Consider the following 21,882-nt stretch of genomic DNA (forward strand, 5'->3'; position numbering starts at 1 on the left):
GTCTTGAACTCCTGGACTCAAGCAGTCCACCCACTTCGGCCTCCCAAAGTGCATGAGCCATCATGCCTGACCTGTTGAACTAATTTTCTTGCAATTAATTATTAAAACTAGCTGTGCACAATGACTCAAATCTGTAATCCTAGCATTTTTTGGGAGGCCAAGGTGGGAGGATTGCTTGAGCCCAAGTGTTTGAGACAAACACTGGCAACATGACAAGACCCTGTCTTTACAAAAAATTTTTTAATTAGCTGGGTGTGGTGGTGCGTGCCCGTAGTCTAACATGAGAAAATCACTTGAGCTTTGAAAGTCAGGGCTGCAGTGAGCCTTGTTCACACATTCTGTGAAAATTTCAATCATGCAGAAAAATGACAACTTTTTCTCTTTTACATTGTTTAGAATTGAATCTAAATTTATAGCTCTAGATTTTTTTTTTCAATTTTAAGGGCAAACTGCCACCCCCACCCCCCCCACCCCTTTTTTTTTTTGCCCCTGCCAGACACAGTTTTACTCTGTCGCCCAGGCTGGAGTGCAGTGACACGATCATGACTCACTGCAGCCTTGACCTTCCAGGGCCAAGCATTCTTCCCACCTTAGCCTGTCACAGGTGCACACCACCATGCCTGGCTAATTTTTTAAAATTATTTTTATACACATGGATATCGCCATGTTGCCCATGCTGGTGTTGAGCTCCTGTGCTCAAGCAGTTCTCCTGTGTTGGTTTCCCAAAGTGTTAGGATTACAGGCATGAGCCACTGCACTCAGCTTTTACGTTTTTGTTGTTGTTGTTGAGAGTCTTGCTCTGTCACCCAGGCTAGAATGCAGTGGCGTGATCTCAGCTCACTGCAACCTCTGCCTATCAGGTTCAAGTGATTCTCCTGCCTCAGCCTCCTTAGTAGCTGTGATTACAGGTGCCAACCACTATGCCTGGCTAATTTTTGTATTTTTTTTTTTTTGAGGCAGAGTCTTGCTCTGTCACCAGGTGCCAGGCTGGAGTGCAGTGGCGAGATCTCAGTTCACTGCAACCTCTGCCTCCTGGGTTCAAGCAATTCTCCTGCCTCAGCCTCCTGAATAGCTGGGACTACAGGTGCACGCCACCACACCCAGCTAATTTTTGTATTTTTAGTAGAGACGGGGTTTCACCATGTTGGCCAGGATGGTCTTGATCTCTTGACCTCATGATCCACCTGCCTTGGCCTCCCAAAATGCTGGGATTACAGGCGTGAGCCACTGTACCTGGCCCAGTTTTTGTATTTTTGGTAGAGACAAGATTTCACCATGTTGGCCAGGCTGGTCTCAAACTCCTGACCTCAGGTAATCTACTTGCCTTGGCCTCCCAAAGTGCTGGGATTACAGGCGTGAGCCACCGCGCCGGTCTGATTCTTTTTCTTTAATGTCCCCTTCATTCAGGTTTCTGATTCTTGAAATGGTAATCTTTAGGTCTATAGTAAATTGTGTCTTCACAATAGGAAGACGTGCAAATAGAGGAAATAGAATTTATAATAAGGATTTTTTGAATCTTTAAGATAAGAGCTTACTACTTAAATTTTTAAAAATTTGGACGAGATGCCATGGCTCATGCCTGTAATCCCAGCACTTTGGGAGGCCAGGGCAGGTGGATCACCAGGTCAGGAGTTCGAGACCACCCTGGGCAACATGGTGAAAGCCCATCTCTACTAAAACTACAAAAATTAGCCAGGCATGGTGGCAGACGCCTGTAATCCCACATACTTTGGAGGCTGAGTCAGGAGAATCGCTTGAACCCAGGAGGCAGGCAGAGGTTGCAGTGAGCCGAGATTGTGCCATTGCACTCTGGCCTGGGCGACAAGAGCATAAAAGTTACTGGCCAGGCATAATGGCTCACACCTATAATCCCAACACTTTGGGAGGTCAAGACAGGTGGATCGTTTGAGCCCAGAAGTTCAAGACCAACCTGGGCAACATGGTGAAACTCTGTCTCTACAAAAAAATATAAAAATTAGCCAAGTATGGTGGCATGAGTCTGTAGTCTCAGCTACTTGGGAGGCTGAGGTTGGAGGATTACTTCAGCTCAGGAGGTTGAGGGCGAGGCTGCAGTGACCTGTGATCACACCACTGTAACTCCAGTCTAAGTGACAGTGAGACGCTGTCTCAAAAATAAATAAGCAGAGCCAGGCACGGTGGCTCACACCTGTAATCCCAGCACTTTGGGAGTCGGAGGCAGGTGGATCACCTGAAGTCAGGAGTTCCAGACCAACCTGACCAACATGGTGAAATCCCATCTCTACTAAAAATACAAAAAAAAATTAACCAGGCATAGTAGCATGCAACTGTAGTCCCAGCTACTGAGGAAGCTGAGACAGGAGAATTGCTTGAACCGGGGAGGCAGACGTTGCAATGAGCTTGGATTTTGACATGCCACTGCACTCCAGCCTGGGCGACAGAGGGAGACTCTGTCTCAAATAAGTAAGTAAGTACACTGGATGTGGTGGCTCACTCCAGTAATCTCAGCACTTTGGGAGGCAAGGGGTGCAGACCACCTGAGGTCAGGAGTTCAAGACCAGCCTATCTAACATGGTGAAACCCTGTCTCTACTAAAAATACAAAAATTTGCGGGCTAGGTGGCTCATACCTGTAATCCTAGCTACTTGGGAGGCTGAGGCAGGAGAATCCCTTGAACCTAGGAGGAGTAGGCTCTAGGAGCCGAGATCACACCACTGCATTCCACCCTGGGTGACAGAGGGAGACTTTCTCTAAAAAATAAATAAGTAAATACATTAATGAATTGGTGCTCCTGCTTAGGATCAGGAGTTGAGGCTGCAGTGAACCCTGATTACACCAGTGCACTCTGGCCTGGGCAACAGGGTGAGACTCTGTGTTTAAAAAAAAAAAAACATTGGCCGGGCACGGTGGCTCACGCCTGTAATCCCAGCACTTTGGGAGGCTGAGTCGGGTGGATCACGAAGTCAAGAGATTGAGACCATCCTGGTCAACATGGTGAAACCCCATCTCTACTAAAACATATAAAAAATTAGATGGTTTCACAGCTGAATTCTACCAGACATACAAAGAGGAACTGGTACCATTCCTACTGAAACTATTCCAAATAATCCAAAAAGAGGGAATTCTTCCCAAATCATTTTATGAGACTAACATCATCCTAATACCAAAACCCGGCAGAGACTCAACAAGAAAAGAAAACTACAGGCCAATATCCATGATGAACATAGATGCAAAAATCTTCAATAAAATACTGGCAAGCCGATTACAACAACACATCAAAAAGCTTATCCACCATGATCAAGTAGGATTCATCCCGGGGATGCAAGGCTGGTTCAATATACGCAAGTCTATAAATATAATTCACCACATAAACAGAACCAAAAACAAAAACCACATGATTATCTCAATTGATGCAGAGAAGGCCTTCGACAAAATTCAACAGCCCTTTATGCTAAAAACTCTCAATAAACTAGGTATCGACGGAACGTATCTCAAAATAATAAAAGCTATTTATGACAAACCGACAGCCCATATCATACTGAATGGGCAAAAACTGGAAGCATTCCCTTTGAAATCTGGCACTAGACAAGGATGCCCTCTCTCACCACTCCTATTCAATATAGTACTGGAAGTTCTAGCCAGAGCAATCAGGCAAGAAAAAGAAATAAAGGGTATTCGATTAGGAAAGGAGGAAGTCAAATTGTCTCTATTTGCAGACGACATGATTGTATATCTAGAAGACCCTATCACCTCAGCCCAAAATCTCCTGAAACTGATAAGCAACTTCAGCAAAGTCTCAGGATACAAAATCAATGTGCAAAAATCACAAGCATTCCTATACACCAATAACAGACTTAAAGAGAGCCAAATCAAGAACGAACTGCCATTCACAATTGCTACAAAGAGAATAAAATACCTAGGAATACAACTAACAAGGAACGTAAAGGACCTCTTCAAGGAGAACTACAAATCACTGCTCAACGAAATAAGAGAGGATACAAACAGATGGAGAAACATTCTATGTTCATGGTTAGGAAGAATTAATATCGTGAAAATGGCCATACTGCCCAAAGTAATTTACAGATTCAACGCTATCCCCATCAAGCTACCAATGACCTTCCTCACAGAACTGGAAAAAACCACCTTAAACTTCATATGGAACCAGAAGAGAGCCCGCATAGCCAAGTCAGTTCTAAGCAAAAAGAACAAAGCAGGAGACATCACACTACCGGACATCAAACTCTACTACAAGGCTACAGTAATCAAAACAGCATGGTACTGGTACCAAAACAGAGATATAGACCAATGGAACAGAACAGAGGCATCGGAGGCGACACAACATATCTACAACCACCTGATCTTTGACAAACCTGAAAAAAACAAGCAATGGGGAAAGGATTCCCTGTTCAATAAGTGGTGTTGGGAAAACTGGCTAGCCATATGCAGAAAGCAGAAACTGGACCCCTTCCTGACACCTTACACTAAAATTGACTCCAGATGGATTAAAGACTTAAACATAAGACGTAACACCATAAAAACACTAGAAGGAAACCTAGGCAAAACCATTCAGGACATAGGCGTAGGCAAGGACTTTATGACCAAAACACCAAAAGCATTGGCAACAAAAGCCAAAATAGACAAATGGGACCTAATCAAACTCCACAGCTTTTGCACGGCAAAAGAAACAGTCAATGGAGTGAATCGGCAACCAACACAATGGGAAAAAGTCTTTGCAGCCTACCCGTCTGACAAAGGGCTGATATCCAGAATTTACAATGAACTAAAAAAGATTTACAAGAAAAAAACAAACAAGCCCATTCAAAAATGGGCGAGGGATATGAACAGATACTTTACAAAAGAAGACATACATGAGGCCAACAAACATATGAAAAAATGCTCATCATCACTGGTCATTAGAGAAATGCAAATCAAAACTACATTGAGATACCATCTCACGCCAGTTAGAATGGCGATCATTAAAAAATCTGGAGAAAACAGATGCTGGAGAGGATGTGGAGAAATAGGAACACTTTTACACTGTTGGTGGGAGTGTAAATTAGTTCAACCACTGTGGAAAACAGTGTGGCGATTCCTCAAGGACCTAGAAATAGAAATTCCATTTGACCCAGCAATCCCATTACTGGGCATATATCCAAAGGATTATAAATCGTTCTACTATAAGGACACATGCACACGAATGTTCATTGCAGCACAGTTTACAATAGCAAAGACCTGGAACCAGCCCAAATGGCCATCGATGATAGACTGGACAGGAAAAATGTGGCACATATACACCATGGAATATTATGCAGCCATTAAAAACGAGGAGTTCACATCCTTCGTAGGGACATGGATGAACCTGGAAAACATCATTCTCAGCAAACTGACACAAGAACACAAAATCAAACACCACATGTTCTCACTCATAGGCGGGTGTTGAACAAGGAGAACACATGGACACAGGGAGGGGAGCACTATACACGGGGGTCTGTTGGGGGGAGGGGGGATAGCGGGGGGGTGGGGAGTTGGGGAGGGATAGCATGGGGAGAAATGCCAGATATAGGTGAAGGGGAGGGAGGCAGCAAATCACACTGCCACGTATGCACCTATGCAACAACCTTGCATGTTTTTCACATGTACCTCAAAACCTAAAATGCAATAAAAAAAAAAAAAAAATTAGCCGAGCATGGTGGTGCATGCCTGTAGTCGCAGCTACTTGGGAGGCTGAGGCAGGAGAATTGCTTGAACCCAGGAGGCAGAAGTTGCGGTGAGCCGAGATCGCGCCATTGCACTCCAGCGTGTGTAACAAGAGCAAAACTCTGTCCCAAAAAAAAAAAAAGAAAACAACTGCCATGTTAATTGTTTTTAAGTACACAGTTGAGTAGTGTTAACAATGGTTAAATTTAAGCAAACAGAGCAACAAAAGAAAATTTAAAAAAAAACACAAAAAAACGAATGGTTAAATTATTGTGCGTCCTCTCTCCAGAAGTCTTTTTCTCTGGCAGAACTGAAACTATACAGATTAAACAACTTCACAATCCCATCCCCCACCTTTAGCCTCCCCCTGCCCCAGCCCTTAGCAGTCACCATTCTACTTTCTTGGAATTTGACTACTCTAGGTACATTAATGGCAGCATACAATATTTGTCCTTTTGTTTCTGGCTTATTTCACTTAGAATAATGTCTCTATTATTCTGAAACATGTCTGGCATGGGGTAGCATGTGTCAAAATTTCCTTCCTTTTTAAGGCAAAAGTAATAATTCACTGTATATATGTACACACACACACACACGCCAAGCATTTTGTTGATCTGTTCATCCATCCATGGAAACTGAAGTTGCTTCTACCTTTTGGCTATTGTGAATAATACTGTTATAAACATGCATATATGAATACCTACTCCAATTCCTACTTTCAGTTCTTTTGGGTATATACCCATAAGTGGAATCACTGGATTATATAGTAACTGTGTTGGTTTTTTTTTTTTTGGAGGGACTGCCATACTGTTTTCGATAAGAGTTTTCACCATTTTACATTCCCACAAACAGTGCACAAGAGTTCCATTTCTCCACAACCTAGTTAACAATTACTATTTTTTTTATAGTAGCCATCCTAATGGATGTGAAGTGATAGCTCATTGTATTTTCGATTTGCATTTTCCTAATGATTAGTGGTGCTGAGCATCTTTTCATGTGTTTATTGACACTTTATATATAATCTTCTTTTTTTTTTTTTTTTTTTTTTGAGACGGAGTTTCGCTCTTGTTATCCAGGCTGGAGTGCAATGGCGCGATCTCGGCTCACCGCAACCTCCGCCTTCTGGATTCAGGCAATTCTCCTGCCTCAGCCTCCTGAGTAGCTGGGATTACAGGCACGCGCCACCATGCCCAGCTAATTTTTTTTGTATTTTTAGTAGAGACGGGGTTTCACCATGTTGACCAGGATGGTCTCGATCTCTTGACCTCGTGATCCACCCGCCTCAGCCTGTGCTGGGATTACAGGCGTGAGCCACCACGCCCGGCTTATATATCTTCTTTGGAGAAATGTCTGTTCATGTCCCTTGTCAATTTTTTAGCCAGGTTTTTTGTTGTTGTTATTGAGTTGTAGGAGTTCTTTATATTCTATGAATATTAAGCCCTCACCAGATAAATGATTTGCAAATATTTTCTCCTGTTCTGTGAGTTGCATTTTCACTGTATTGATTGTGTCCTTTGCAACACAGAAGGTTTTTTGTTTCAAGTAGTGAGGTCTTGCTATGTTGCCCAAGCTATCCTCTAACTCTTGGGCTCAAATGATCTTCCCACCTCAGCCTCCCAAGTAGCTGGGATTACAGGTGTGTGCCACCACACCAGCTTCACAAGAGTATTGATTGATTGATTGATTGTGTCTCGCTCTCTTGCCCAGGCTGGATAGTGCAGTGGCGTGATCTTGGCTTACTGCAGCCTCTGCCTCCTGGGTTCAAGCAATTCTTCTGCCTCAGCCTCCCAAGTAGCTGGGATTACAAACATGCACCAACACACCTGGCTAATTTTGTGTTTTTAGAAGAGGTTGTGTTTCACCATGTTGGCCAGGCTGGTCTTGAACTCCTGACCTCAGGTGATCCACTTCAGCCTCCCAAAGTGCAGGGATTACAGGCGTGAGCCCCACCGCACCTGGCTAGGAGTTTTTAACTTTGATAAAGTTGTCATACATTTTCCCTTATTTTTTATTTGGTTTCCTGTGCCCTCAATGGTATATCCAAGGAATAATTGCCAAATTCAGTGACCTCAAGTTTTCCACCCTGTGTTTTTGCTTTCTGGCTCATAACGTTTAGATCTTTGATCCATTTTGAGGTTTTGTTTTTTTGAGACGGAGTTTTGCTCTTATTGCCTAGGCTGGAGTACAATGGTGCAATCTCAGCTCACCACAACCTCCACTTCCCAGGTTCAAGTGATTCTCCTGTCTCAGCCTCCCCAGTAGCTGGGATTACAGGCAAGCACCACCATGCCCAGCTAATTTTTTGTATTTTTAGTAGAGATTGGGTTCTCCATGTTGGTCAGGCTAGTCTCAAACTCCTGACCTGAGATGATCCACCCGCCTCAGCCTCCCAAAGTGCTGGGATTCCAGGCATAAACCACCAAGCCCAGCCTTGAGTTAACTGTTATATAGGATATAATAAGGTAAGGGTCCAACTTAATTAATTTGAGAGATTATACTTCCATACTCGAGGAAAAAGAAAAAAACGAGATTATCAGTTTTTAAGAAAAGTGTTTATTGCCTTGTTGAGATATATGTAAAACTACCTATGGGATAGGCATGTAATGCTATGTGATAGTATGAGGGACTTGCAAGATTCGTAAGATTAAGATGCTTTTATTTTTCATACCTTTATGTTTTTATTTCAAATTAAAATAAGTATTATGAGTTTAATAATTGCCTTAGTATTAAATACTTTCTTTGAGTGGCAACTTTTCTTTGCTATTCAGGTAAATTTCCTTTAAAATTAATAATTTTATTACAAATTATATAAGATCTTGTTTCAAGTGGCACCATGGATTTTAAAATTAGGTTGTTTAGAAAGTCCATTGGAAAAGTAAGTAGCACACTTAAGTGTTGTATATTTCATTGTTTATATGTTGCCTTTTTGATCTTTATGTTATTTTTGGTGGTTTAGGTCAGCTTTATGCTGAGAACATCTAGGTAGCTTTTGATGTGTATGTGCCTTTAAACATTCTCTTTGAAATTACCCAAATTATCAAATGAAATTAGAGAAAGCATTTTCCTTTGTTATTGTGAGAATAGTAAGACAGGCCAGCAGGGTGACTCACACCTGTAATCCCAGCATTTTGGGAGGTGGAGGCGGGAGGATCACCTGAGGTCAGGAGTTCAAGACCAGCCTGACCAACATGGTGAAACCCTGTCTCTACTAAAAAAATACAAAAATCAGCTGGGCCTGGTGGTGTGCATCTGTAATCCCAGTCATCTGGGAGGCTGAGGCAGGAGAATTGCTTGAACTTGGGAGGGAGAGGTTGCAGTGAGCCGAGATTGCACCCCTGCACTCCAGCCTGGGGGACAGAGCACAACTCTTATCTCAAAAAAAAAAAAAAAAAGAAGTTCCCAAGGGATGCTGCTGCTGCTGGTTCCATGAACACTGTGAGCTCATTGCCTTAAGACGTCCATTGTTGTTGGTTGTTAATAACTTTTTGGCTAGGGGGGGAGGTGTGGAAGACAATGTCTCCGTCCCCCAGGTAGAGTGCAGTGGCGCCATCTGGTGTTCACCTCCCAGGTTCAAGCGATTCCTGCCTCAGGCCCCTCAAGTAACTGGGATTACAGCCATGTGCTACCACATCTGGCTAATTTTTATATTTTTAGCAGAGACAGGGTTTCACCATGTTGCCCAGGCTGGTCTCAAACTGCTGACGTCAAGTGATCTGGCCTCCTCGACCTTCCAAAGTGCTGGGATTTCAGGCATGAGCCACTGCACCCAGTCTAAATTAACTTTTATTATAGGCATCTAGGAAAGTGCTATTTATGCACCAAACTTGGGAAAAGTGAGAAAACAATCACTAATTTTCTCTATTCTGTGGTTCAAATCAGGAACCAAGTTGAAAAAGGATGATTTAGAGTAATCGACCAGTTGTGGTGGCTCACAGCTATTATCCCAGCACTTTCAGGGGCTGAAGTGGGATTATTGATTGAGCTCAGGAGTTGGAGACCAGCCTGGGCAACATGGTGAAACCCTGTCTCTACAAAAAAAAAAAAAAAAAATTGTTTTTAATTAGCTGGGTGTGGTGGCATGCACCTGTAGTTCCAGCTACTCAGAAGGCTGAGGTATAACAGTCACCTGAGCCAAAGAGGTCAAGGCTGCAGTGAGCCGTGATTGTGCCACTGCACTTTAGCCTAGGCAGTGTGAGACCCTGTGTCAAAAAAAAAAAAAGAATGATCTAATTTGCATGGTAAAAATGGGCATTCTCTTCACGTTCTGCAATATTTTTAATATGTCCACATGATATTTATACATATCTCTATTAACTAGTGAAACTTTTTTTTTTTTTGAGATGGAGTCTCGCTCTTGTAACCTAGGCTAGAGTGCAGTGGTGCAGTATCAGCTCACTGCAACCTCTTCCTCCTGGGGTCAAGCGATTCTCCTGCCTCAACCTCCCAAGTAGCTGGGATTACAGGCGCACGCCACCATAGCCAGCTAATTTTTGTATTTTTAGTAGAGATGGGGTTTCACCATATTGGCCAGACTGGTCTTGAACTCCTGACCTCAGATGATGTGCTCGCCACTGCGCCCAGCCAGTGAAACAACTTTTTAACAGAAATGCCAAGAATTCTTGCTAGATAGGTATATAATATTTTTTAGATAAATATTAGCTTCATAAAGATATTTTCTTTATAAATACATTTAGAAGCATAAATTAAGTGATGTAGTTTAAGCAGAAAAACCTGCCCTATTTCAGAATGTTGTGGAATAATTTCTTGTTTTCTTGAAAACATATTTGCTTCATAGTATTTGTTTTTAGAGTGCCATTGAAAGAAAGTCTCACAGGCTATTAGCACTAATTTTTTATCACTTTAACTTTATGTTTAGAGAAATGGATAGAAAATTAGTGGATAAAATTAGCAAGAAGGATCTTGGCAACAATAAGAAAAAACAAAAATAAGACAGTTCAGGTTGAGATTATTTGAGTTGTCTTAAGAAATAGAAAAGCCGGCCGAGTATAGTGGCTCACACCTGTAATCCCTGAACTTTGGGAGGCCAAGGTGGGCGGATCACCTGAGAAGTTTGACACCAGCCTAGGCAACATAGCAAAACCCTGTCTTTACAGAAAAAAAAAAAAAATTAGCTGGGTGTGGCAGTGTGTGCCTCCAGGCCCAGCTACTCAGGAGGCTAAGGCAGGAGAATTGCATGAGCCCTGGAGGTGGAGTTTGCAATGAGATAAGATGGTGTCACTACACTCCAGCCTGAGCGACAAAGCGATACCCTGTCTTTAAAAAAAAGGAAATAGCAAATTGTTAAGGAAGAAAATATCTGATTGGCAGATACATAATTATAAATTTCTATGATTTGACTATATAATTAAGATAAAGATCTAAGTAACTTTTAGCTCTACTAGTTTTTTATTAAGAAAATGCTTTTGCCTGCAGAACTTTATTAATTGGGATATTTTTATATTTTGGATTTTAGGGCAGCTGCAATGACTCTCCGCACGGTACTATTGTCATTGCAAGCACTATTGGCAGCTGCAGAACCAGATGATCCACAGGATGCTGTAGTAGCAAATCAGGTAAGATGGCTGCTTTTGAAAGAGTTTGTTACATATGAGTCTCTAACCATTTTAGTGGTTTTGCAACGTTAACACATGAGCATACTCTCTTGAAACTAAATATTGAAATGGTTTTCTTCCTTGTGGTAGGATTATTTTGTCAGATGTAATAGTGAAAACTTAAGTAATAGAATGTTAATATCCTAGTTTAATTGAATATATAGATGCTATTTTCCTGACATGAATATTTTTAAACACATAAAGTCAAAAGAATTACACAGTGAGCACTCATATTCCTACCATCTAGATTCTATGATTAATGCTCATGTATGTATCCTTCTATTTATCCTTCCATTCATTGATGATCCCTCACTGGTAATAATTTTAATCACCTCCTATCATGGCACTGATGTGGCATGGCAGAGTTGCCGATGACCTTGTAATTGTTGAATGGAATAAATATTTTTCATTTCGCTTTCCAGCTACAGTGGCTGAGTTTAATAGTTACAACAGAGACTGGACTGAAGTTATTAGTATCTGACCCTTTAAGAAACAGTTTGCCAGCCAGGTGCGGTGGCTCATACCTGTAATCCCAGCAACTCTGGGAAGCTGAGGTAGGCAGATCACTTGAGGTCAGGAGTTGCAGACCAGCCTGGCCAATGTGGTGAAACCCTGTCTCTACTAAAAACACAAAAATTAGCCCAGTGTGGTGGCACACACCTGTAGTTCCAGCTACCTGGGAGGCTGAGGTGGGAGAATCGCTTGAACCTGGGAGGCAGAGGTTGCAGCAAGCCGAGATCGTGCACTCCAGTCAGAGTGACAAAATGAAACCCTGTCTCAAAAAAAAAAAAAAAGTTTGTCGATACCTATTCTAAGCCATTGGAATATAACGAACATTCTTTTTTTTTTTAAATTTATTTAATTTAGAAAGTTTTTCTTCTCTTCTAAGATATTACCTTCTTTTCTTCCTAACTTTATAGCTGTTCTTTGTTCGTTCCCACAATTATTTTTCTTCTTCTTCTTTTTTAAATGTAGTTCCTCAGCTCTGACCTTGTTACCTTTAATCCAAGGAACATTCATACTTAACCACCAAGTCACAGCCTTTGGAGTTTTTCTCTGTGTCTCCTTTTCTCCTGATAACCATTCCCTGTATCGCTCTATTACTATATTTACAAAATTACTCTGATTGCTATAGGTCACTTTTAAAAAATTGTTTCATTTCGACTGCTCTGATCTCCCTTTCTCAACCTCTTTCTTCCTTTCTCTGTCTTGTACATTGCTATCAGGTAGCTTTATAAAGTGCAAATCTTACTTACTTCATTAACAAAAACTTGTTTGTAGCTCTACTATCACCTACTCGAGTCCAAATTCTTTAGCTTGCAGATCTGAACTCTCTGCAGACCTAGCTTTATTTCCTGAATTGTTTTCTTCAAACTCCGGCTTTTTCAAGCATTGCATTTATTTTTACATATTGTATCCAATCTCTGCCATATTTCCTCTGCCTGAGGAAACTTCCTCTTGGCAAACTTCTTTAACCTGTAAGATTTTAATTTATATATTACCTTTCTTCTTTTCCCTTCAAGATCTGTTTACTCCTTGCTTTATGTATATATCCTTGTAAATATGTTCTGTTATTTGCCTCAGAGTGCTTCCACTTAGGGTTTTCCATGTTTTATATATGTGCTATTTATTCATATTTGGTTGTTAAAATCATGGCTTGAGTTCCAGCTTTGCTTTCCTGTTGTGCTCTAAGCCTTAGAGGTTGAGGTTGGACTGAGGGTATCTTAGCTCCTAAAGTAGTTCAGTAATTTAACTTATTTCCTTGTTATGAAGCAGTGGTATAAACAAGATTTATCATTTTAATATATAATATATTTAAATATATAAAGTGCTTTTAAAAGAAATAGTAAAGTGAATTGAATAGTAATTTATACTTTGCTTTACTAAGTAACAGTGTTTCCAAAGTATTTGATAAATTTACCTCTTCCAATGCCTATGGGAAGTCTTTTAATAAAAGTACTCTATTGTGAGTTTATAATCATCTCAAGATACTTAATACGTTAGGACTTTCCATGTGGGGTTTCTGTAAATCTCTGTACGTTAATGCAACTGTAAGAAAGCAAGAGAATCTAGTTATATTCTAGCCTGAGCTGTTTTTAACACAAAAGCTAGTCACATTGTAAAAAATTATTCTAATGTCCCCATATTTACATATTTTTATAAGTTAGTAATTCTAGGTTTAGTTGTATAAGATTTGCTGCTGTACAGAACATCTCTAATACCTCACTTCACCTAATATTAGTTTTTTGCTAGTTATATTTGTTGAATTTGGAGATCAAAGTAGATTAATTTTATTTGTCTTTATTATTGTCAACACAAATTGTGAGTCAAAGCTTCAGGTTAAGTGGTCTTTTCTCAAGTGACATAGCTTGTCTATAATGCAGAGTGAATCACATTTTAAATGTAGATCTGTTTTATTTGCAAAAGTAGGGTTGTAGGTAATTAAGAGCTGAAATACCATATTAAATATTATAACTGTAATGCCATCTCAATCAATTTTTTCCCCCCATATAGTACAAACAAAATCCTGAAATGTTCAAACAGACAGCTCGACTTTGGGCACATGTGTATGCTGGAGCACCAGTTTCTAGTCCAGAATACACCAAAAAAATAGAAAACCTATGTGCTATGGGCTTTGATAGGGTAAGTACATAAGGGCATGTTGACTTTGATCTATTGATTGATTTTAAATTATTGCAAATTCTTGGCTGACAAAAGTGGTTTAGAAAGTAAGAGACATTACTAGCCTGGGCAACATGGTGAAACCCATCTCTACAAAAATCAGCTGGACGTGGTAGTGAGCGCCTGCAATCCCAGCTACTCTGAAGGCTGAGGTGAGAGAATCCCTTGGGCCCAGGAGGTCGAGGCTGCAGTAAGCAATGATCATGCCACTGCACTCTAGCCTGGGTGATAGAGCAAGACCCTGTCTCAAAAAAAAAAGGAAAATAAGAGAAAATCTAGTTTTAGTAAACAAATTTTCTGTTTTCGAAATCAGTGATTTTTTTTTCTTTTTACTGATTACAGTCATTGATTTTAGAAGCTTTTCATGCACTGCAAATGTAAAGCAACTTACAGAAAAGAAACAAGGTGTTAATTCTCAATATAAAGAGAGTGAGTGATTCAGTACTGTTTAAATGTTTCCTTGAGATTTAATTTCTTGTCCCCTTTTCTTCTCTACAGAATGCAGTAATAGTGGCCTTGTCTTCAAAATCATGGGATGTAGAGACTGCAACAGAATTGCTTCTGAGTAACTGAGGCATAAAGAGCTGCTGATATAGTCAAGCTTGCCTCTCCTTGAGGAGCACCAACATCTGTTATTTTTAGGATTCTGCATAGATTTCTTTTAAACTGGCATTCTTGCCTAATGATGTTATCTGGGCACCATTGGAGACTGAAAAAAAAATCCCTGCTCTGTAAATAAAGCTAATTAAACGTCTGTGTAAATTTAAAAAGGGGAAATACTTTAATTTTTTTTCTTAATAGTGTAAAAATTCCTTGAGCTAAGCTAAAACCATGGAAGAAACATGCTACTTTAGTATTTAGCAGTGTACCAAGACTAGCAAGAGTTTGCTTCAGGATTTTGTTGAATAATTAAGGTAATATTTTGAGTGTGTCAGGGCCATTCAAATTGTTGGTGTTGCATCACAGCTACCTTAACTGTTTTAACATGGATCCTCTGTGCCTGTGAATTTACTTGCATGCTTGTACTTGACTTCTTAGGATGGGTAGCTGAAAAGACCACCATTTTAAGCATTTGAGAATTCTTAAATAGGAGATTTACTCAGAATTGAAGATGGTGACCTATTCAGAGCCTTTTTGTCCTTGTCGACAGACTGGGACCTAATGTCTTTCCCCTCCCCCCTTAACACACACAGCTAATATTCTAAGGTAAATTTCTCTGTATTTGGTGAGGAAATGTGCTGAGGGACAGTGTGTATCCCTTGCTTCATTTTTAGGTCATAGGTTTGGAATGTTTTGTCCCAGTTCCTCAAACACTCTTAAATTTTTCCCAAGTAATATAAAAATAGAACTGCCAATTTTATTTCTCTTGTAAAAATAGTAAATACTTGATGTTACATTATTCCCAGGTTTACTGAAAGAACCCAACTTAGTTTTTCAGTGAATTTGACACTTATTTTTAAAATGATGACATTTTTCTTTGAGAACTGGCAAGGATGCAGTCAACTGTTTCCAATAGTTTTTAGTCTCATTTTGGGGTCTATAGAGATTGCTTTATTGGATAACTTCAAGTCATTCTTGCTTGCACTTCCCGTATTGACACATGAAAGCTGTGTTGGTGTTTTATTGTACATACTTCACATGCACATAGGAATAGAAGTGTGTTATAAATCTAGCTTTCTTTATGATGTTTCTGATAATATGAGAATTTAAAACTTTCTCTTGTACATAGTCAGACTATTTGTATTAAATTTACATTTCATTCTAAGTTCAAAAGTTTGAAAATTATTAGTTTTGCAAGATCAGACACTAATGTGACCATTTTATGAAGGTTGAAGTAGATTTATGCAGGCAGTTCTATGTATAGAAATACAATTCTTTCTAAATTTTTAGGACCAATACAAAATAACAAAAATGTAATGGAATCAGACTGAATTATAAAGTAAGGCTGTATATTGAAAGTCATATTATAAAAAGTTTGCTTTCTTTAAGTGTTATTTATCTTAAATTATAATCAAGTATTTGGAAGATAATTTTTGAATCATAAAGTCAGCATAACTTCATTTGACTTCTCAATAATCTTGATACTAGAAGCAATAAAAGAACCATTATTAAATATATTGTAATGTTAAAGATGTCAAGGTTCTTCCAAAAATTTGTAAGGCTTTCCTAATTAACAGTAAACTCTTGTAGTTGATATTATTGTATTCTAAACACAAGTTGCTGTTTTTCCCCATATGTTTGCTTAAGCATGTCTTTATACAATCACCTCCTTTTATTGCTGTAGTTTATTTTCTAAAGATGCCAAAGGAAACAGGATTTTTCTTTATTTATTTTAAATATCTGAAACCTTGTACTTTATATTTTGAAGTAAGGTGGGATTGTGTGAAAATGTGGATGGTTTTTCTTCATTATTGGTTAGAATTACCTTTTTTAAGTGGAGGGCAACTTGGTAGTATTAATAGAATTTGGGTTTAAAAATATCAGACACATCTACCCGGTTTATTTTTTTGCCTGTATTATCAGGGTATATTTAATTGTCCTGTGGTTAGACAAAGGTGAGAGAGCTCAGAGGTTACTAAAGGTCAAGCATTACGTACGTACATACATACATACATGCATACATACTCTTGGAGGCAGCTATATCCTGCTTTGATTTTTATGCACATGAGCCCTATAGGGTATATACTTATCTAACTACACTTCAGTATCCCCAGCGCCCACGAAATTGGAAAGTACAATATTTGGTTTGAGACGTTCTTCATAATAGATTCTTTATTATAAAAATTTACCTCATTTACATTTAATGTGATGATCTTTTTTTTGTCCTTTCTGTTATATTTCCCACTGTACTATTTGGTTTTTGTCTTTCTCTTGTCTGCAGGTAGATTTAGTTACCCAAACATAGAAACTAAAGCAATTGCTTTTTTCCTCTGGTCTTAAATATGTGTGGAAAAAAAGACACTAAAAGATCAGGCCTAAGGGAAAAGTACCCTGGTGGAAATTATTTTTGTAATTCTTAATGTTTTTGAGTTGGCTCCGTTTGTCAGTTTTAAAAGCCTCAAAAATCATATTAAAACAAAAATCCAGTGAAATCCCATTTAGGGCAGGCAGATTTGCTAGAAGTCACTGATACTCCAGTAGGCTTTTGTTATAATCAGGCCTGTTCCTGAGTATGTGCCTCTTTTAAAGGAAGAAATAATTAGCTGTATAGTATTTCAGTACTGATTACTGAATGGATGAATGAATGAATGAATGAATGAATGAGTGGCATTTAGTGGACCCAAATAAGTATTCAGTGGTATATAAATATTTGAGGAACTAGGTACTGAATTAGATGCTCTGAATTGGCACCCCGAAATGTTTGGAATTAAAACCGTGGTTTACTTAAACACATAACACGTTCAAGGATATATGAATGTTTGGAGTCTAAGTATTTTGCTTTTGAAGAGAGTAATCTATAAAATGAAAGACTGATTTTTTTTTAGAAGTAATACACATTTATGATTGTTGGTGGCACATAAAACTATGCAAAATAATTCTTTTTAAGTATCTGTAGGAAAGAATTGGCAGTTTAAATGGATTTTGCTTATTTATGCACTACAGAATGCAGCATACTGTATCACTGTTGAGGCTGCTTAATAAGTTTACCAATGTGAAAAGCAGATCTTGGGTGTAAGTGTATGCCTGTTTTGAGCTTTTAAAACTCTGCAGTAGGTGTATGATAATGTTTTACAATCCTATGTAGGAAATTATGAATTTTTGTTGCATTTGTTTTAAAGATTTAAGATGGATTGGGGTAGGGAACAGCTGGAGCCAGCTATACACCTTCTAGTATGTAGAGGGAAACAATGTTTAGATATGAAAAAGGAAGCTGTCTGTTTACAGTTAACTTTATTTCATGGACTTCTACAAAATGATGTTGTATTAATCACTTTTTCTAGTTCGAGGAATTTCAATTCCAGGGTACAAACCATTGATTTTAAAAATTGCATTTCCATTGTTTTAGTACCATTTTAAAATAAATGCTTACCATCAGCCAGTTGCTGTCGCTGGGAAGAAGGTAACTTGAAGTATTTGCTGATAAATAGCCTTTATTCCCAAGTGTGACTTTTCTTCGGTGTCTACATATTATGTCACACATTCTATTTGCACTGCTGCAATATAGATCAAAAATCTTGTGGCATGGGGGTAGGGGAGTGTTAGTATCTCCCTTGTCTCATTTGTTATGTTACTGCTTTATTGGACTGATCTACCCTCATGAACTTGCAATTACCTAAATGGAAGGTTTGAATGTGTCACCTTTTGCTTGGTTATTTCAACCATGCTGCTATATATAATCAGGTGTGGCACAGTTTGTCAGTTTGATTCTAGGTGTGAGTGGATAGAAATCATTACACTGTGCTGTTAACGATCCTTGTCTGCTTGCTGTTACCTACTTTTTACAGGCATCATAATAAAAGCTAGACTATTTCTTTGGGGGGAAAGAGACTTATTTAATGTAATTTAAAAACTTTTCCAATAGAAAATGAAATATTATTGAAAATAATATCTATTTTTTAGCTTTCAGCAATTGATGGTGCTTTGTTGTGGTGTCTGCTGGAAGTCTACTGCCATTATAGGGAACCTTGCTTGTTAGCTTCTCTAGATCTCTATTCTAAACAATCTGTTAGTGATGATAAATTCTGTAGGAGGGTCTATTCTGAGCCGTTAACTTCCTGTAAGGGGAAAATGGGTGGGTTACCAGAAATACCATTGAAATAGGGTGGGCTGTGGGTGGAGGGTTGGGTATTTGTCTTGAGAATTAAAAACTACGAAACACTTTTGTACACAACTGATTTTTTAAAAAATAAACACATTTTTAAAGATGTTGAATTTTTCCCCCCTTATTGGGAATTCTTAAAAATAAATGCATGCATGTTTTCCCCTGAAAATGGTTTATATCTTATTTCTGGGTACTCATCTGTGGATAAGCAATTAAGTCTTAATCTAAATAGTAAGAACTAGGCAGGTATTTCTCCTTGACAAATTTCATAGTGATTGACATATGATGAATGCAGTAAATTGTATCAGATTATTGAATTTAAAAACATTGAAATTTAGTTCTAATTGAACTTATTAAAACTAGAACACAATTTGCTTAGGTTCTAATGCAAAATTTAGAGTAATTAAGAGTTAGTTGACCAGGCGCGGTGGCTCACCCCTGTAATCTCAGCACTTTTGGAAGCCAAGGCAGGCGGATCATGAGGTCAGGAGTTCAAGACCAACCTGACCAACATGGTCGCGGTGGCTTGCCCCTGTAATCTCAGCACTTCTGGAAGCCAAGGCAGGCGGATCATGAGGTCAGGAGTTCAAGACTAACCTGACCAACATGGTGAAACCCCATCTCTATTAAAAATACAAAAAATTAGCTGGATATGGTGGTGCATTCCTGTAATCCCAGCTACTCGGGAGGCAGAGGCAGGAGAGTTTCTTGAACCGGGGATGGAGGTTGCAGTGAGCCGAGATTGCCCCACTGCACCCCGCCCCAGCCTGGGCTACAAAGCAAGACTCCATCTCAAAGAAAGTTAAGTAATACTTTGTATTCTATTTCCATATATGCTTTCTGGAAATGTTGCATGGTACTGTCAAAAAGACTGAATTGTTTCAGAAAGTCCAGGGTTTAATCCCGGCTTTTTACTCAAGAGGAGAGAGCTGGACTTTTCTGAGTTTCAGTTTCTTCATCTAGGTAAGATACTTGCCCAGTACTTTGTAGCATGTTTGTGGGTAAGTAATTGATGTAGCTGTAAAAGTACTTAATATATTTGTATAGACGTTACTATAATTCTAACACTAAATTTTGGCTGAACTATGAAAGGATTGCTCTGTTCCCAGTCTGAAACCACCAACAAAATACCTTGTTTGAAAATTGTTCAGGCTGGCCGGGCACGGTGGCTCACACCTGTAATCCCAACATTTTGGGAGGCCAAGATGGGCAGATCAGGAGATGGAGACCATCCTGGCTAACGTGGTGAAACCCTGTGTATTAAAAATACAAAAATTAGCTGGGCATGGTGGCATGCACCTGTAATCTCAGCTACTCGGGAGGCTGAGGCTGGAGAATCACTTGAATCTGGAAGTTGAAGGTTGCAGTAAGCCAAGGTCATGCCACTGCACTCCAGCCTGGCGACAGAGTAAATTTCTGTCAATAAATAAATAAAAAGGCTGGGAACAGTGGCTCACACCTATAATCCCAGCACTTTGGGAGGCTAAAGCGGGTGGATCACAAGGTCAAGAGATCGAGACCATCCTGGCCAACATGGTGAAACCCCGTATCTACTTAAAATGTAGAAATTAGCTGGGCTACTCGGGAGGCTGAGACACAAGAATCACTTGAACTCGGGAGTCAGAGGTTGCAGTGAGCCAAGATCATGCCACTGCACTCTAGCCTAGCAACAGAGTGACATTCTGTCTCAAAAAAAAAAAAAAAAAAAAAAGTTCTGGTTTGGCAAAGTATCTGTTTTTTGTTAGGTCTATTTCAGAGGTCCATTCATTGTCTGTAGATTGCCTCTTCCTCCATAAATGCTGATAATTGGAAGAGACTTTGTCAAGGTTTGTACAAGTTATTTTACATGGCAAAACTGATTGTGTCTTTATGGTATTTGTAAGCAACTCACGGCAGGCCTGTAAGTTTCTTTGCCAAGAAATGGAATTCCCCTTAACCTGGAATAGCAACACGAAGTGTTCTTTTTGTGAAGCAAGACTGAGTCTTTAGGTACTAAAAATCTAGGATGATAGAATTCAAGGCCAGGTGTGGTGGCTCACGCCTGTAATCCGAGCACTTTGGGAGGCAGAGTCCTGTGGGTCATCTTAGGTCGGGAGTTGGAGACCAGCCTGGCCAACATGTTTAAACCTTGTCTACTAAATGCATAAAAATAGCTGGACGTGGTGGCGCATGATTGTAATCCCAACTACTCTGGAAGCTGAAGCAGGAGAATTGCTTAAACCTGGGAAGCAGAAGTTGCAGTGAACTGAAATTGCACCACTGCACTCCAGCCTGGGCGACAGATTGAGACTACGTATTTTTTTTTAAAAGCCAGGCACGGTGGCTCATGCCTGTAATCTAGCACTTTGGGAGGCCAAGGCAGGTGGATTACAAGGTCAGGAGTTCGAATTCGAGACCAGCCTGACCAATATAGTGAAACCCCATCTCTACTAAAAATACAAAAATTAGCAGGCCATGGTGGTGATGCCTGTAGTCCCAGCTACTCAGGAGGCTGAGGCAAGAGAATTGCTTAAACCCAGGAGGCAGAGGTTGCAGTGAGCCCAGATTGTGCCACTGCGCTCCAACCTGGGTGACAAAGCAAGACTCTGTCTTAAAAAAAAAAAAGTCTGGGTGAGGTGGCTCGCACCTGTAAGCTCAGCACTTTGGGAGGCCGAGGCAGGCAGATCGTGAGGTCAGGAGTTCAAGACCAGCCTAGCCAACATGGTGAAATCTCGTTTCTACTAAATATACAAGATTTAGCCAGGCATAGTGGCCCATGCCTATAATCCTAGCTACTCGGGAGGCTGACGCAGGAGAATCACGTGAACCCGGGAGGCAGAGTTTGCAGTGAGGCAAGATCAAGCCACTGCGCTCCAGCCTGGGCGACAGAGTGAGTTTCTGTCTCAAAAAAAAGGAATTTAAGGAGCTTTCATGCCCTGGCAATGGATAGTCAAAATTAAAGAGCATCCAAGGCCGGGCGTGGTGGCTCACGCCTGTAATCCCAGCACTTTGGGAGGCCGAAGAAGGTGGACCATCTGAGATTGGGAGTTTGAGACCAGCCTGACCAACATGGAGAAACTCCCATCTCTAAAAATACAAAATTAGGAGGCTGAGGCAGAAGAATCGCTTAAACCCAGGAGGCAGAGGTTGTGGCGAGCTAAGATCACACCA

At 39.9% G+C, this 21,882-nt stretch overlaps 1 protein-coding gene across 1 annotated transcript in view; it reads left to right on the forward strand.

Moving 5' to 3' along the window:
* Window positions 1-18,454, forward strand: part of UBE2K (ubiquitin conjugating enzyme E2 K) — an 80,059-nt gene extending 61,605 nt beyond the window's left edge. The window contains exons 5-7 of the mRNA XM_012474955.3: window positions 11,150-11,249; window positions 13,803-13,931; window positions 14,469-18,454. Of these exons, the coding sequence (XP_012330378.1) occupies window positions 11,150-11,249; window positions 13,803-13,931; window positions 14,469-14,543 (304 nt within the window). The 3' untranslated portion in view covers window positions 14,544-18,454. The remainder of the gene's footprint in view (window positions 1-11,149; window positions 11,250-13,802; window positions 13,932-14,468) is intronic.
* Window positions 18,455-21,882: the final 3,428 nt, after the last annotated feature.

This window comes from Aotus nancymaae, unplaced genomic scaffold, assembly GCF_030222135.1.
Source record: "Aotus nancymaae isolate 86718 unplaced genomic scaffold, 86718_ANA_hifiasm-v0.15.2.pri h1tg000006l, whole genome shotgun sequence".
Taxonomy (NCBI): domain Eukaryota; kingdom Metazoa; phylum Chordata; class Mammalia; order Primates; family Aotidae; genus Aotus; species Aotus nancymaae.